The sequence below is a fragment of the Daphnia carinata genome, chromosome 7, assembly GCF_022539665.2.
Source record: "Daphnia carinata strain CSIRO-1 chromosome 7, CSIRO_AGI_Dcar_HiC_V3, whole genome shotgun sequence".
NCBI classification, from domain to species: Eukaryota; Metazoa; Arthropoda; class Branchiopoda; order Diplostraca; family Daphniidae; genus Daphnia; species Daphnia carinata.
In genome coordinates, this window is record NC_081337.1 from 5,077,595 (window position 1) to 5,092,418 (window position 14,824).

At 47.7% G+C, this 14,824-nt stretch overlaps 1 protein-coding gene across 1 annotated transcript in view; it reads left to right on the top strand.

Annotated features, from left to right (window-relative positions):
- Positions 1 to 14,824, top strand: part of LOC130699233 (basement membrane-specific heparan sulfate proteoglycan core protein-like) — a 43,639-nt gene that overhangs the window by 24,083 nt on the left and 4,732 nt on the right. The window contains exons 21-52 of the mRNA XM_057521540.2: positions 462 to 521; positions 713 to 940; positions 1,073 to 1,189; positions 1,357 to 1,494; positions 1,573 to 1,704; positions 1,764 to 1,880; positions 1,949 to 2,187; positions 2,256 to 3,068; positions 3,131 to 3,203; positions 3,377 to 3,502; positions 3,597 to 3,716; positions 3,861 to 3,971; positions 4,242 to 4,361; positions 4,582 to 4,698; positions 4,782 to 4,898; positions 5,087 to 5,200; positions 5,411 to 5,472; positions 5,799 to 5,939; positions 6,013 to 6,153; positions 6,223 to 6,566; positions 6,642 to 7,050; positions 7,125 to 7,445; positions 7,507 to 8,089; positions 8,533 to 8,865; positions 9,345 to 9,665; positions 10,005 to 10,144; positions 10,210 to 10,336; positions 10,410 to 11,876; positions 12,234 to 12,397; positions 12,475 to 12,571; positions 13,026 to 13,298; positions 14,170 to 14,319. Of these exons, the coding sequence (XP_057377523.1) occupies positions 462 to 521; positions 713 to 940; positions 1,073 to 1,189; positions 1,357 to 1,494; positions 1,573 to 1,704; positions 1,764 to 1,880; positions 1,949 to 2,187; positions 2,256 to 3,068; positions 3,131 to 3,203; positions 3,377 to 3,502; positions 3,597 to 3,716; positions 3,861 to 3,971; positions 4,242 to 4,361; positions 4,582 to 4,698; positions 4,782 to 4,898; positions 5,087 to 5,200; positions 5,411 to 5,472; positions 5,799 to 5,939; positions 6,013 to 6,153; positions 6,223 to 6,566; positions 6,642 to 7,050; positions 7,125 to 7,445; positions 7,507 to 8,089; positions 8,533 to 8,865; positions 9,345 to 9,665; positions 10,005 to 10,144; positions 10,210 to 10,336; positions 10,410 to 11,876; positions 12,234 to 12,397; positions 12,475 to 12,571; positions 13,026 to 13,298; positions 14,170 to 14,319 (7,815 nt within the window). The remainder of the gene's footprint in view (positions 1 to 461; positions 522 to 712; positions 941 to 1,072; positions 1,190 to 1,356; positions 1,495 to 1,572; positions 1,705 to 1,763; positions 1,881 to 1,948; positions 2,188 to 2,255; positions 3,069 to 3,130; positions 3,204 to 3,376; positions 3,503 to 3,596; positions 3,717 to 3,860; positions 3,972 to 4,241; positions 4,362 to 4,581; positions 4,699 to 4,781; positions 4,899 to 5,086; positions 5,201 to 5,410; positions 5,473 to 5,798; positions 5,940 to 6,012; positions 6,154 to 6,222; positions 6,567 to 6,641; positions 7,051 to 7,124; positions 7,446 to 7,506; positions 8,090 to 8,532; positions 8,866 to 9,344; positions 9,666 to 10,004; positions 10,145 to 10,209; positions 10,337 to 10,409; positions 11,877 to 12,233; positions 12,398 to 12,474; positions 12,572 to 13,025; positions 13,299 to 14,169; positions 14,320 to 14,824) is intronic.

Here is a 14,824-nt window from a genome sequence, read left to right on the forward strand (position 1 = left end):
TCTAGACATAACTCATTCCTCGTGTTTGCTGCTCCCCTTCTCCTTCGTCCTTGTCTTGCCCCGTTGTTCCACTCTGATGTTCTTCTTCTTCTTATTTGTCCACCATTTTGGCTTCATCGATCTCTCGGCATTTCTTTGCCAACTTGTGAAGAAAGACACGCCTCTCTCTCTCTATGTGATGTATCAAAACGCTAGAACTCGTGTACGTAACATCGACTACCATTAAGGATACGCTAGGGCATTTTGGCAATCTCGTGCGGCTGTGATTCCATCCGTGATCGACAACTCTACATGTCTAGAACATTAGTTTCTGCTGTCGCACTAACTTGAATGTTGACTACCATCATCATCAATTCTCCTCACGCATTAAAAAAAAAAAAAAAAAAAAAAACTAAACATAAGAATAATTAGGACGTGCCATTCATTTTTAAATTTTCATTTGATTTCCGTTTCATTGGCAGCATCCAAAAACGACGAGCTGAATTTGAAAACTTACCCGGCCGATCAGACCATTCTGCAAGGTAAGAACTTAAAAATTGAATTGGAAAATGCGATATTTTATTCATTCCATTTACACGCTGCCTAACCATTCAAATGAAGGCATCATTGGTAAGTATGCCCTTCGTGTTTATTTAACCCGCTTTCACGTAGAAATCGATTCAATCCTGTTATGAATGAAACTCACCATGAAATGCGAAACCGTTTGCATTAGGTCGTGAGGTGGTGTTCCAGTGCCGAGATGAAGGGCCAGCACGAGCGCCAGTTCGATGGACCCGCGGAAGCGGTATGGCTCTGCCTCCCTCCACTCGCGACGTCAACGGACGTCTGGAAATGCCCAACATTCAACCCGAGCATACTGGAACGTACATTTGCGAGGCCATCGGCTATCCGGCCACAACTCCCGGAGCCCGCGTCTCCGTCTATCTCAAAGTGGAAGCATGTAAGAACATTTAAAAAAAAATCAGCCCATCTTTTCTCGTGTCGCCCAAACAAAAACAAAAAAAGATACTAACATGAAAAATGCATCACCCATTTTCACGCAATTTCACACACTAATAATTCAAATAAAAAGCTGCTCGTGGATCGGCTCGCAATCGGTCGGGAATTCAAAATTCCCGGCTCGACTTCCCCTTCGTCAACTCAAAGTTCCAGTCGGATGTCGATCGTTTCCTTTTCCCGTCCGATCACGGTAAAACTTGAAACGCACGCCAAAAGTGTGTGTGGCCGCCGACATGCATGATCGGCGTTTGATGTTTTGTTTGTTTGTTTTTTTTGTTCGGTTGTTTTATTCTAAACGCATGCGATAGATCATTTGCTAGAAAAATCTCCTAACTCTCCCTCAATTGAAATGGACAGTTGCCGAACCGACAACACGTCCGCCAACGGCTTGCGGAGTCAACGAGGCCACTTGCACGAATGGTGAATGCATCCCGAAGAATGCCGTTTGCGATGGAGATTTTGACTGTTCCGACCAGTCGGACGAAATGCGATGCAGTAAGCAACTCTATTTATTTTCAATTGCTCTTTTTAAATTCTAATACGCATTTTTTTTTTTTTTTTCGTATTGCAAAGGTTTGTTGGGCTGTCAGCCGAACGAATACCAATGCGCCAACAAGCGATGCGTCTTGAAGAACTGGCGATGCGACGGCGACGATGATTGCGGAGATAATTCAGACGAACTTTATTGCAAACCAAGTCCACCAGGTTCTTTAAAAAGAAGCTATTTTAAAATGATATCCATGTTTAAATGTGATTGAATTCAGGATCCGCGTGCCGTCACGACGAGTTCCAGTGCCAATCGCAGAACCAGTGCATCCCGCGCTCTTTCCACTGCGACATGGAACTCGACTGTCAGGATCGCAGTGACGAAATCGGCTGCTGTAAGTCTCTTTTGCACTTGACATTCGACTTGATTCATCCATCAAATTGATTCATTTCCACGCGGCAGCCAAACCGACGATCCTGATCCCGCCGCCTCCGATGGTCATGATCAATTTGGGCACGACGATCGTTATCAATTGCACGGCCGTCGGTGTTCCCACTCCGGAAGTCGTTTGGCGTCTCAACTGGGGTCACGTCCCCTCCAAGTGCACGATGACGTCAGAATCGGGTTTCGGCGTCCTCACTTGCACCGACGCCCAAATCATCGATCAGGGCGCCTACAGCTGCGAAGCCATCAACGCCAAGGTAACTCATTTCCATTGACTCTTGTTTCATTTCGTTCTGAAAAACGATTGGCTTTACAAATCAAAAAGGGATCGACGTTCGCCGTGCCGGACTGCATCGTCGTCGTCAAACCGGCCGCCGATCTCTGCATCGATGAGGAATTCAACTCGGCCGCCGTTTCGCCGGCCGATTGCGTCCCGTGCTTCTGTTTCGACCACACCAAAGAGTGCAGTTCCAGCTCGCTTTACGTCTCGCAATTGCCTCCGCCGACCGACCAGTTCCAGCTGATCACGCTCCGCACCGACACGATCCGCTCGTCGTCGAGCGCTCGCCTCTTCTCCTCCAGAGACGCTGGCGCTTCCGGCGCTGCCAATCGGGTCTACCTCCGCTCACCCAACGCCAACGACGGCATCCAGGCCTATAGACGCGATTTCAATTCCAGGAGCGAAGTGGCCTATTTCAATCTGCCGCCTTCCCACCGCGGATATCAGCTCCTCTCTTACGGCGGCCAAATCAAATACCGTCTGACCTATCGCGGTTCCGGTTCCGCCGTCCGCTCACCGGATGTCATTTTGCGAGGCAACGGCATCACCCTGTTCCACGAGAGCCGAGTCCGTCTCGAGGCCAACCAGCCGGCCGAAGTGTCTGTTCGCTTCCTGCCGGAAGAGTGGACCAAGGGACCGGATTCGCGCGAGCCGGCCAGACGCGAAGATCTGATGATGGTCCTCCAATCGATTGAATATTTCCTCATCCGCGCTTCGTATGTGGAGAGCAGCGTATTAGACACGACCATCACCAACATCCGCATGGACACGGCCATTGAACAAGACTACAATCAGGGACAGGCCGTCTTGGTGGAAGAATGTCGTTGCCCACGCGGCTACATCGGCCTATCTTGCGACGTAACATCTTTTTTTTTAAACGATAATCGATGGTTGATTGAATTTATTTGTAATTTTTTTAGTCTTGCGCCCCTGGATTTGTACGTGAGGAAACCAGTTCCGGCCGTTATTTGGGCCGCTGTCTTCCGGAAACATGTAAGTTTTCATTTTTTTTTTTATTTTCTAAAATGATTAATGGCATTGTTATTTTCCGGTAATTCAACACACACGGGGACGGGTCAATTTCACACACACAATTATGTTTTGTTTTTTTTTTGCACTCGCATGGCATTTGGCTCTTTGACCTCAACTGCTTTTTTGGCTACTAGTTTGCGATTCGACTTACCAATGGACTTGTCCTAGCGACGGCACCTGCGTCGACGTCAGGCGACGTTGTGACGGTCGTTTGGATTGTAGCGACAGTAGCGATGAAATCAATTGTCCACCACCTCGACGTACTTTTTTTTTTTTTTTCCCTTACGTACCTTCATTTCCTTGCTCAAAATTTGCATGCTAATTAACGACTAATATTGCACGACCGTGTCACAGCATGCGATCCTAATTACGAATGGACGTGTTACGATGGCAGTTGCATCGACGTCAGGCGGCACTGCGACGGCCGTTTCGATTGCCGTGATCGCAGTGACGAATTCGATTGCCCAATGCAAAGTAAGTTTCATTTTCTATTTCAATTTTGGGCATTGTGCATGGCGAAATGAACCTTAACAGCATGGCCAAGTAGTTTTGCTAACCCCTTTTTGATTGACTAACTGCATGCCGCACGTTGGGCTTGGCCTTTTTTGAAAATTCTAGTGTGCGATCCGACAAGCCAATGGCAATGCGACGAGCGATGCATCGATGCGAGCAAACGTTGCAATGGCTACCGCGACTGCTACGATTACACGGACGAGCTCAACTGTCAAGGTTTTTATCCATAGGCCGTAGTAAATGGTTCCTTTTGTGGTTAAAAGTCTCTTGCTTTTCCCGTAGGTATTTGGATTCTGTAGGGGCTAGGGTAGTTGGATCGATCATTTATTTATCTATTCGTCTATGTTTTTGATCCTTTTTCTTTTGGCTGGTGCTAATGTTGGCTTTTGCATGATGTCGTTGGTGATTGCGTCCCTTGGTGACATGGTGGCATAACAAAACAAAAAAACAAAACACACACGAAACTGAACATTGCGATTGACAAAGGCTGCGATGCCAAATGGGAATGGCGTTGCGCCAACAGCCAATGCATCAACAGTACTAGATACTGCGACGGTAACGTCGACTGCCCCGACGGCACCGACGAAGTCTACTGCCCCATCCAAGGTCTCTACCTCGACCCTCTTTACATTTCAGTAGATTTCATTCAGCCTCTGAAGTTCAGCCTCTAAAGTTCAGCCTCTGAAGTTCAGCTTCTGAAGTTCAGCCTCTGAAGTTCAACCTCTGAAGTTCAGCATCGCTTTCTCACCTGCTTTATTTCTTATTTATCCCAATCACTTTTTCTTTTTTTTTCCGATTTGAAAACGCACTGGATCGCATCGTAAAGGATGCGACCTGGCCACCAGGTTCCAATGCGCCAGTGGCGAATTGTGCTTGGACAAATCGCTTCGATGCGATGGCCATTTCGACTGCAAAGACCACAGCGACGAGTGCAATTGTCCAGGTTTGTTCCAGTAGACTCTCCCTCCCCCCGTTTTAATTTTCTTAAATAACGAACACAAGAGACGTTTGCATGGATGATTGAAGGATGCGAATCGGATCGCCACTTCCGTTGTGCCGATGGCACGTGCGTCCATCTATCGGAGCGTTGCGACGGTCGCGTCGATTGCCGAGACGCCACCGACGAAATCGGTTGCACTTATAGTAAGTTTGATTGCACCTGCATGTCCGCACTCTTTTGTTTTCACCTCCTTTTCATTTCACTTTCTTTTGGCCGGTACGGCTTGCATGACTTACTGTCTCTTTCTCTTCTCCTCTACTCACTTTCTTGCTGCTCTTGCCTTCTCCACTTTCAATTCCTTTGCTGCGTGCGCATGATCTAACATGAAAAGCGTGCGATCCTCACACTCACTGGACTTGTGCCGATGGTAGTTGCATAGGCGTACGTCTCTTTAACGACGGTCATAAAGATTGCCTCGATGGCAGTGACGAGTTCAGTTTCAGAGGTAAGTTTTACATTCTTATCGGCTTGTTTTTTGGGGGGTTTTTTTTTGGAAATGGCTCTGGTTTGGTAAAGGGGACACTCACGGCTACACGGCACACTACGCACAACAACACGACACACAACGATATTTTCATTTTTGAAAGAAACACGTGGATCCTAGGAAAAAGAGCGTTTTATTTTTATTAATTCAATTTGATTGCAACCAACGCAGCTCAATGCAACCTGGCCGGAATCGTCAACGGATCGTCTACCACCAGCGGATGCATCTGCAAGGTAATTGTCCAACATCAAAACATTTTTAAATTTAAAAAAAAAAAAAGGATGAAAGTGTCTCGTCTTGCGATGTTGTTTCTATATACGTATCAAATGTCTTATTTCTAATGCTATGCAATCGCTGCGGATGATCAAACAAACTGGTAGGTTTAAGTGTCAACCGTATTTACGTATTTGACGCAGTTTCATTTGATGAAATTGTAAAAACGCAAAGCAAGTAGTTCGAACACATCACACTCGCTAAAATTGTTTCAGTAGATTCGCAATTGATCTTTGAAAAAAAAACAAAAAAAACAACTCACGTTCTAATTTTGGATGTTGCGCAGGATTTGGTCACCGGCCCGCGATGCGACCAATGCAAACCCAACACGTTCACGTTGAACGCCGACAATCAGGACGGATGCATCAACTGTTTCTGTATGGGCATCACCAAAACTTGCTCGGCCTCTAATTGGTACCGTCAACAGGTCATTTGAAATTTCTTAATAACCTGAGCCTGTGTTTCTCGTATTCATTTCAATTTGTTGACGTTATTTTTAGATAAGAACCGTCTTCACGACAGACATCCAAGGGTTCGGTCTGACTGATAAGAGCAGACGTGAAAACATTGTCGAACGTGTCACTGTCAATTCAGTCAGTCGTGAAATCGTTTACCGTGATTTCAACAGGCTGTCCAATGAGGTATACATAATTCAGATAGCCGGACATTTTTCACCATTCATTTAACGATTCATTGGACGACATTCATAGGTGCATTACTGGAAAGTACCGTCCAAGTTCATTGGCGATAAAGTGACATCTTACGGCGGCTTCCTTAACTACACGGTGCGTTACGTCCCGCAACCGGGCGGCCGCAGCTCTCCCAACAACGCTCCAGACGTGGACATGAAAGGAAACAACATTCGATTGTTGCACTACCGCCGAGATCCAGTCGAAGCATCGAGATCTGTCGCCATCTCTGTGCCCATAACTGAACAATATTGGCAACGCGAAGATGGACGTCCAGCCGATCGTGAACATTTGCTGATGGTGCTGGCCGATTTGGATTCCATCCTGATTAAAGCCACCTACACCACCCGCACCTCTGAAGCCTCGTAAGATTTTTATGTTTTAAATCAAACATTTCCATATGATTGGAATCGTTTTTTTTTTTTTTAACATTTCCAAAGGCTCTCTGAAGTGTCGATGGACATTGCCGAAGAAAGAAACACTGGACAGACTCGGGCTTACGCCGTCGAGCAGTGTTCCTGCCCGCGAGGCTACAAGGGTCTCTCGTGCGAGGATTGCGACGCTGGATACACTCGCTCTGTCCAGGGAGTTTATTTGGGTCTTTGCGAGCCGTGCAACTGCAACGGCCACTCTAACGAATGCGATTCAGACACTGGCGTGTGCGTCAACTGTCGCGATCACACGACCGGTGAAGAATGCGAACTTTGCGAAGCCGGGTACACTGGCGATGCCACATTAGGCACTTCGAACGATTGCCGTCCGGATGGAGGTCGTCCACCGACTTGTTCTTGCGATCCGCGCGGTTCGCTCCGCCCCGATTGCGCCGACGGCCGTTCTTGTGCTTGCAAGGTATGAATTCAGCTCTGAAATGAAACCAGTGCACATGCATAAATTTAAAACGATAAAATAATTGAATTGAATAGGCCAATTGCGAAGGACCTCGTTGCGATCGCTGCCGTGAAGGATCGTTTGGTCTGATGGAACAGAATCCGCTAGGATGTTTGAATTGTTTCTGCTCGGGCGTGGCACGCGAATGCAATTCGGCCAAACTTTACCGCTCGCAGGTGACGGTGCAAATAACCGACAATCAGCACGGATTCATCCTGAGCGAGCGCAACGGAGTCTCAGTCCCTAATTTGAGGATCAACATTGATCAAAACGAAATCAGCTACACGTTCTCTTCGACACCGGCCAGATCGCCGAAACTCTACTGGTCTTTGCCAGCAGAATTTACTGGCAACAAGGTACAGCTCTTCGTTCATTGCCTTCCATCAATTAGGAGACTAACGAGAAAATGAATTCCAGGTGACGTCTTACGGCGGTCAAATTTCCATCACGCAACGGTACGACGAGCGTCAAGGCGCTGTGGGTCAGCGTTTCACCGACAGTGACGTCATTTTGACGAGCGGACGAACCTCTTTGGCTTTTATCAACCCGAATCAAATCCGACCCGGCCAGACGGTGACGTACACGGTCCCTCTGAGAGAGACGGGCGGATGGCGGCGACTCGACACGGGATTGGCCGTCACGCGCGAAGACATGATGCGCGTCCTGTCCGATCTTCAGACCATCGAAGTCAGGGCCACGTACAGCTACAGCATGGCTTACGCCAGCATCAGCAACGTTGTCATGGATACGGCCGTGCCGACCAACAACGGCCAAGAGCAGCCGCGCGATGTCGAAGAATGTCGCTGCCCGGAGGGCCACGTTGGAACGTCGTGCGAGCAATGCGCGCCGGGATATTATCGCGACCGATCGTCTGGACTGACGGGCCAATGCCGCCGCTGTCCGTGCAACAGCAACGAGGAGAATTGCGTCCAGCAGTCGGACAATCGTGTCGTTTGTAACTGCCGTCGAGGATTCAGCGGCCGCAATTGCGAAATCCAAGGTAAAGCGAGACACGTTTTCTTTTTTTTCCGTTTCGACTGGCCAGATTTATTTCTTAGTAGTGGACATTTGTCCGTCAAGCATGATGTATAATATTTTTTTTTTTTTTTTTTTTTTCTTCTATGACTATCGGTTATGGGTTTTTCTGACTTTTTTTGCCGCTATCGACAGCAATTTCATTTTCTCATAATGTTTTTTATTGATAAGAATCGAATTCATTTTGGTTGGGTTGTTCCAGTTTTTTGGTACACTTTGTTAGGGATGTTGTTCGGGTAGGGAGGGGAGCGCATGAATTTGCCAGTACGAGTAGGCTAGTGCATGTTTTTGTTGTTTATTTCTCACCCATTCTTGTGTGCCTCCTCTTTCAAATGCGCCCACTTTGCAATGCGGCGAACAAAAACAAAAACGAAAAAAAAAAACAAAAAAAACCCCAAAAAACATCAGGTGGAATACGAATGGAACTGGTTCCAATGAGAGCGCAAGCGACGGCCGGACAAGTGGTCAATTTCGTCTGCGCCTATTTCAGCATGGAACGGCTCGAAATCGATATCCAGCCCATTGGCCACAATCACGTTGATGGCAAAATGCTTCCAGCGTCGGTCAGCAAGGCGTTTATGGTCGGCAAGCCGGTCAGTGACGTGCTCAATCACTTCCCTTGGGGCCACCGACGCTCATTGTCCCTCCTCATCGACGCCAGCCATCGCCAAGTCAAATGCCGCGTCACCAACACCGAAGGCCTAGTCCTCGGCGAACTGACGGCTCTGATCCAGCCAGCAGGTTGCCTGTCCAATCACGAAACAAACCACACGAAAAGAAAACGTGTTTTTTTTTTTTTTTCTTCTTCTATTTTCATTGTCGCAAAAAAAAAAAAAAAAAAAAAAAAACACAAAACAAACAAACAAAAAATCCACAAACGAAACCGTCCGTCGTTCCATTTTCGTCCGTCGCAAACCGACAACGTTGCGCTTGATTTTTTCATCTCCGTCCCATGTTGTCGCTTCTCGTTTCACGAACACACGTACACGCCGATGAAACTTGAATTCTTAACACGTTAACACGGCTTGGCATCAGTGTGCAATGTGCTTGTCCGTTTGTGTCTTTACTGTGTACGTGTCCGTCTTTTGGCTTGATTCGTTTTTTGTTTTTGTTTTTTTTTCAAACTGAATGTTCGTGTCACGTTTGAGAGGAAAACTAGTTGTAACCGTCTAGCGTGAACACGTGCTCATTTTCGTCCTGATTTTCTGACCCGGTTTTAGATGCCGATCAACAACGGCCCGTGGCCCCACCAGCTCCGGCCAGCCCGACCATCGTGCTGACCGTGACCGACCCGAGAATTCAAATCGCCGAAGTCGGATCGACGGTCCGCTTCCGTTGCAGTGGGCAATCGTTAGTCGGCCGGCAAGTGCTTCTTCGCTGGGCCAAGGAAGGCGGTTCGCTTCCGGCCGGTCGCGCTCAAGATGACCGTCGTGGTGTTCTCATCATCACCGACATCCGCCATACCGACTCGGGCACTTATGTCTGCAGCGGCCAGGACGGCATCAGCGTCGTCACCGAGACGGTCGTCCTCAACGTCGGAGGTTGGTTGTTCCGTGACGTTTTCAAATGATGTTCGTCTTCTCCCTTCTCATCTGGGTGTCCTTTTTTCTGTTGCCTTTAAATTCTGATGTTTGATTGATTTACCTTTTTGTGTGTGGCACGACAGCTTTCTTTATGGATGTTGGCACAATGACAGGTACATCCTCCACGTTCCACACGCGCCTCTCTTTTGACGCTCTTTCTTTTTTCCGTGGATTTCGTTTTGAATTCGATGTTTCTTTCATCATTTTTATGTTACTCTTTTGAAAATTGTACGAAAAAAAAGAAAAAAAAAGTCCAGTATTTAATAGTGTTTTGTTTGATTGTTGGTGGAACGTTAGGTCAAAGTCCGAGCCCGCCGCTGGTCTCTGTTGAGCCACGCTACGTCGAGGCGCAGCTTGGACAGAGCATCGACGTGCGCTGCACAGCCCAAGGCTTCCCTGCGCCCAGCATTCAGTGGCTGTCTGCCCGCGAAATTCTCGTACGTTTTCAACGAAACAAGTCGCTATTGCAAATCTGCATCACGTGTCGTTTCGTTCCACGCAGGTCCCGACGACCGACGGAGTGCTCAAAATCGCCTCGGTTCGCAAATCGGACGAAGGAGAGTATACCTGCACTGCTAGCAATCCTTCCGGAACCAGCACCGGACGAGTCAACATTTACGTTCGATCAGGTCCGGTTTTTAGGCATTTAAATTAGCACGAAATTAGAGATAAATGAATAATAATAATTTTTAAAAAATGCAGAACCTGCGCCACAACCGGAAGAGAATCCCGTCCAAGTGGTGATTGCCCCTACGGACACGACAGCCCGTCGCGGCGAAACGATCCGCCTGGTGTGCCGCGCTGAAGTCGTTGGTGATCGGGTCGTCCCCGTCATCCGTTGGACCCGATCGGAGGGTCCCCTACCCGCCAATGCCGGCCAATCGGCTGGCGTCTTGACCATCCCGAGCGCCTCGCCGTCCGATTCCGGCATTTACGTCTGCACCGTCACCACCGTTTCGGGCTACAAGCAGCAATCGCAGGCCCGCGTCACCGTTTTGGCCTACAGAGGTCCGCCCACTGTCCGTATCGAGCCAGACAGACAAACCATCTCCCAGGGCACTTCGGCCGAGCTCAGGTGTCTCGCCGTTGGTGATCCGTCACCCACCGTCCGCTGGACCAAGGTCGGAGAGGGATTTACCAATAACATCCTGGTCACCGGGCCAGTACTCCGCATCGTTAACGCCATGGTCAGCGATCGAGGAATGTATATTTGCACGGCCGAGAATCCCGGCGGAGTTGCCCAGGCGTCCGCCATCGTCGAAGTCGAACGGCGAGAGCCTCCGGCCGTCGAACTCTACCCGCAGACGAAACAGACAGTGGTGCAAGGAGGAAGCGCTCTCTTCCAGTGCAGAGTCACGGCCGGCATCCCGACGCCCCGCGCCAGATGGGCCCGCGTCGACGGCCGACCTCTGCCCAATAACGTCGAAGAGCTGGACGGAGGCGTCATCCGGTTCAACCGCGTCACTGGCAACGAACAGGGCCAGTACGTTTGCACGGCCGAGAACGACGCCGGAAGCATCACGGGAGTGGCCACTTTGACGATCCAGTCGATTCCCGTCGTCACCATCAGTCCCAACGCCAACAACGGACCCATCCGCGTCAAAGAAGGCCAGCGCTTGAGGCTGGAATGCCGCGCTCAGGGAGATCCGGCGCCGTCCGTCTCGTGGAGACGACTCCGCACCGGATTCCTCTTTGACGCCATCGACGCCAAGGAGACGCAGCAGATCGCTGTATACGACATTACCCGCGTCGGACAATCGGACGAGGGCACTTACTCTTGCACGGGCCGCAACGACGCCGGATTGACGGAAGAGCGCATCCAGATCGTCGTCGAAGCCTCGAGCGGACGCGGTGACATCGAAGAGAATGAAATCGAAACGGACGGTAGCAGCAACACGGGTGGCGGCAACATCATCGGCGACGATTTCTTCCGTGTCCCCGTCGGCGGAACGGCCGAAATGCGCTGCGTCCTCACCGGATCGCAGCAAGGAATCTACTTGGATTGGGTGCGCAGCGACGGAGGAATGCTCCCAGCCGACAAGGAGATTCGCGACGGTGTTCTCTACATCCGCAACGTCCAACCGGACGCGGCCGGAGTCTATTCGTGCGTCGGCATCAGCTCGCAAGGCACACAGATTTTTAGCGCCGACAGACGCCTAGAAGTCGTTGGTAAGTTTTGTTTTGTTTTGTTTTGTTTTGTTGTTGTTTTTCAAGAGTAGTGTGATATTTCATGTTGGTTATTTGTGTGTTTTGACGCTTTTCCATTGGTGGACAATAGGAGATCCTTGTGATCTCCTTAATAGAGGTAAAAAAAAAAAAAATCAATTTTGAATTTAGGATTAATTTGTTTTATTGACATTATAATGATGTGCTTTTATGTTTAAATGCCTTGCCATCAGCTCGGAAGTGTGAGTATTATTCCGTCATTTTTGATCGATTATTTATTAGCTTTAATTCATGCATTTTTCTTGTATAATTACATGAATTGTTTTTGTTTTTGTTTTTGTTTTCGTTTTTCAAAATTAGCTCCTCCACGCCTTCGATTGGAACCTCAACGTCAAGTGGTCCGACCGGGTGATCAGGTGGACATCCGCTGCGAAGCTTCCGGCGATCAACCCATTACCATCAACTGGATCAAAATGGATGGCGTTCTCCCGCCAGCCGTCCTCGTCAACAACGGCCAATTACAGGTATTCCTCATTTGTTTTTGTTTTTTTGTTTTTTTTTTTGTTTTTTTTGCACATTTTCATATTTATCATTGGCGTAGTTCCGAGGCATCGCCGTCTCCGATGCGGGTCGTTACGTGTGCGCGGCCCGCAACTCTGTCGGCCAAGCCGAGGCCGTGGCTGAAGTCATCGTCAACGGTAAGCGATACATTCATTTCTTTGAACACGAAGGTCTTATTTAAAAAAAAAAAAAAGAAAATCCGAGTCTGAAGAATTTCAATGCATTGCCTTAAAATCTGAATTTGTTCTCAATTCTGCTAACCGGGAATGGACAGCTACTGCTCCGATTCTGCCGCGTCCTGATTGGATGTGGGAGTTTCGCGAGCAGCCACCTCGCAGAGGTTACACACATTTTCAATTTTGCGTTTTTTTTTTGTTGTTTTTTTCGATGTGGTGGATACAAATCGGCGCATGTCTTCATTTCATTTCTTTCATGTTGCGCTTTCAATGTTAGTTTTACATCGGTTGATTATTATTTATGCATGACGTTTGGCCCTATCTGGAACACCTTGATTGGTTCATTGAAAATGAAAACAAAATGGCGAAAAAAACAAAAACAAAAACAACAACAACAACAAAAAACAAAAAACAGAGGATCGAGTGGTGAGCGGGACGACTGGAGGCCAGCGCCAGACGGACGTCTACATCGGTAGCACGGTGGAGTTGAGCTGCAATTTAGCAGCTGGAACGACTGGCCGCATCCAATGGAGCCGCGATCGAGGCCTCTTGCCTCCGACCGCCTTCAAGACGGCCGAAAACAAACTGGAACTGACGAACGTGCAGCCGAGCGACGCTGGACGTTACCTGTGCGAAGTGACTGGACGACAGGGCACGTCATCCGAATACGTTCTTCTCAATGTCAAAAGTAAGCCACCGTCCAACTGGGCACGTAGGGCGCAGTACCAGGAAGCCGTAGGCCGGCCTGCCGAGGCCCGTAGAGGGCGTCCGTCGCGCAAAATGAAATGATCACTGCCAAAAAAAAAAAAAACAAAACAAAAAAAAAAACATAACCCACGAGAAAACATATGAAAAAATCTAATCTAACTTTCTATTGCCCCCTCCCTATTCATTAATAAGTGCCTAACTGCCCCACCCAACCCCACAGCTCCTTATACCTTTTGACCTTTTTAGATGCCATTGTTTTTAGAATTTAATTTGAGGTTTTACAGAGAGTCGACGACGTCGTGGAACGTGTTTTTTTTTGTTTTTTTTTTTCACCTTTTGATTTCCAGCTTTTATGAAAAAGAAAAAAAAACCCCAATTTTTTCGAACCTTTCTGGCTGTCTCAAAAAAAACAAAAAACAAACAGACAACGCGGTGTCGAGTTGAAAGACGGCCAGACGTATCCCCCCCATTTCCCCACCTTCCTTTGATTGTTGTTTTCATTTTTTGGCTCGCAGACATTTTGTACGATCAGCAAACAATTTGATTCTTTTGCAGCCATTCTCTTCTTCTTCTTTTCTTTTATTCTTTTATTATTTTTTTTTTCTTCTTCAATTAACATATTTCGATTGACCATCGTCTTCTACGCCGTTCCAAAAACAAAACACACCTAACAAAAACAGACTCGAACGGTGAATTACTTTCTCTCTCTTTCTCTCTTTTCCATTTTCTCTATTTCAAAAAAAAAAAAAACCAAAAATAAGAAACCCAAAGTTTTTCGTTGTCTTTGTTGCACGATTGCACATGGAATTCTAAAACAAAAACCGTTTGATCATTGACCTATGTGTGTCTAGCGGACAAAGCGTCGTGCGCCCATAGCGAGTTCCAATGCAAGGACGGCCAGTGCCTCAAGAATTCGACGCGTTGTAACAACGTAATCGATTGCAAAGACAAGTCGGACGAGTTCAACTGTTTTAAAGGATACAGATCTCGCAAGATACGCGGTTCGTTATACGAGTCTCTCTCAAACTCTCCCCCCGTCCCAAATCGCAGCTCACATTCAAATTAATCCAACACGCAGACAAAAAAAAAAAAAAGCTTTCCTTTTGCTGGGACAAAAAACATTTCATAAACAAACTGCAAACAGCAGCCCCATCCCTCAAATTATGTCGCAGTGTTTCGTCCACGTCCTTTCTCTCTACTTTTTTTTTTTTTTTTTTTTTTTTTTTCAAAATCTTTTTCTTATTTCTGGCGGGATTCAACTAGCAATTTCAATTGCCTTTTATTTTTCCCTTCTTCTGCTGCCGCAATCATTATTGGCTCTAGGTGTATTGTGATCGCGTCGTGTCCAGCCGTCCCCCACAACAAACTTTACTTCTGGCCAAATTGCAAAAAAAAACAAAAAAACGAAGGGGATAACGTCTAAATTAATCGTACAGTCTTGACACATACACGCACACCTCACCGTGAACGAGGCTGGTGTGCGCGCAACAGGATGTCGAGCTTTCA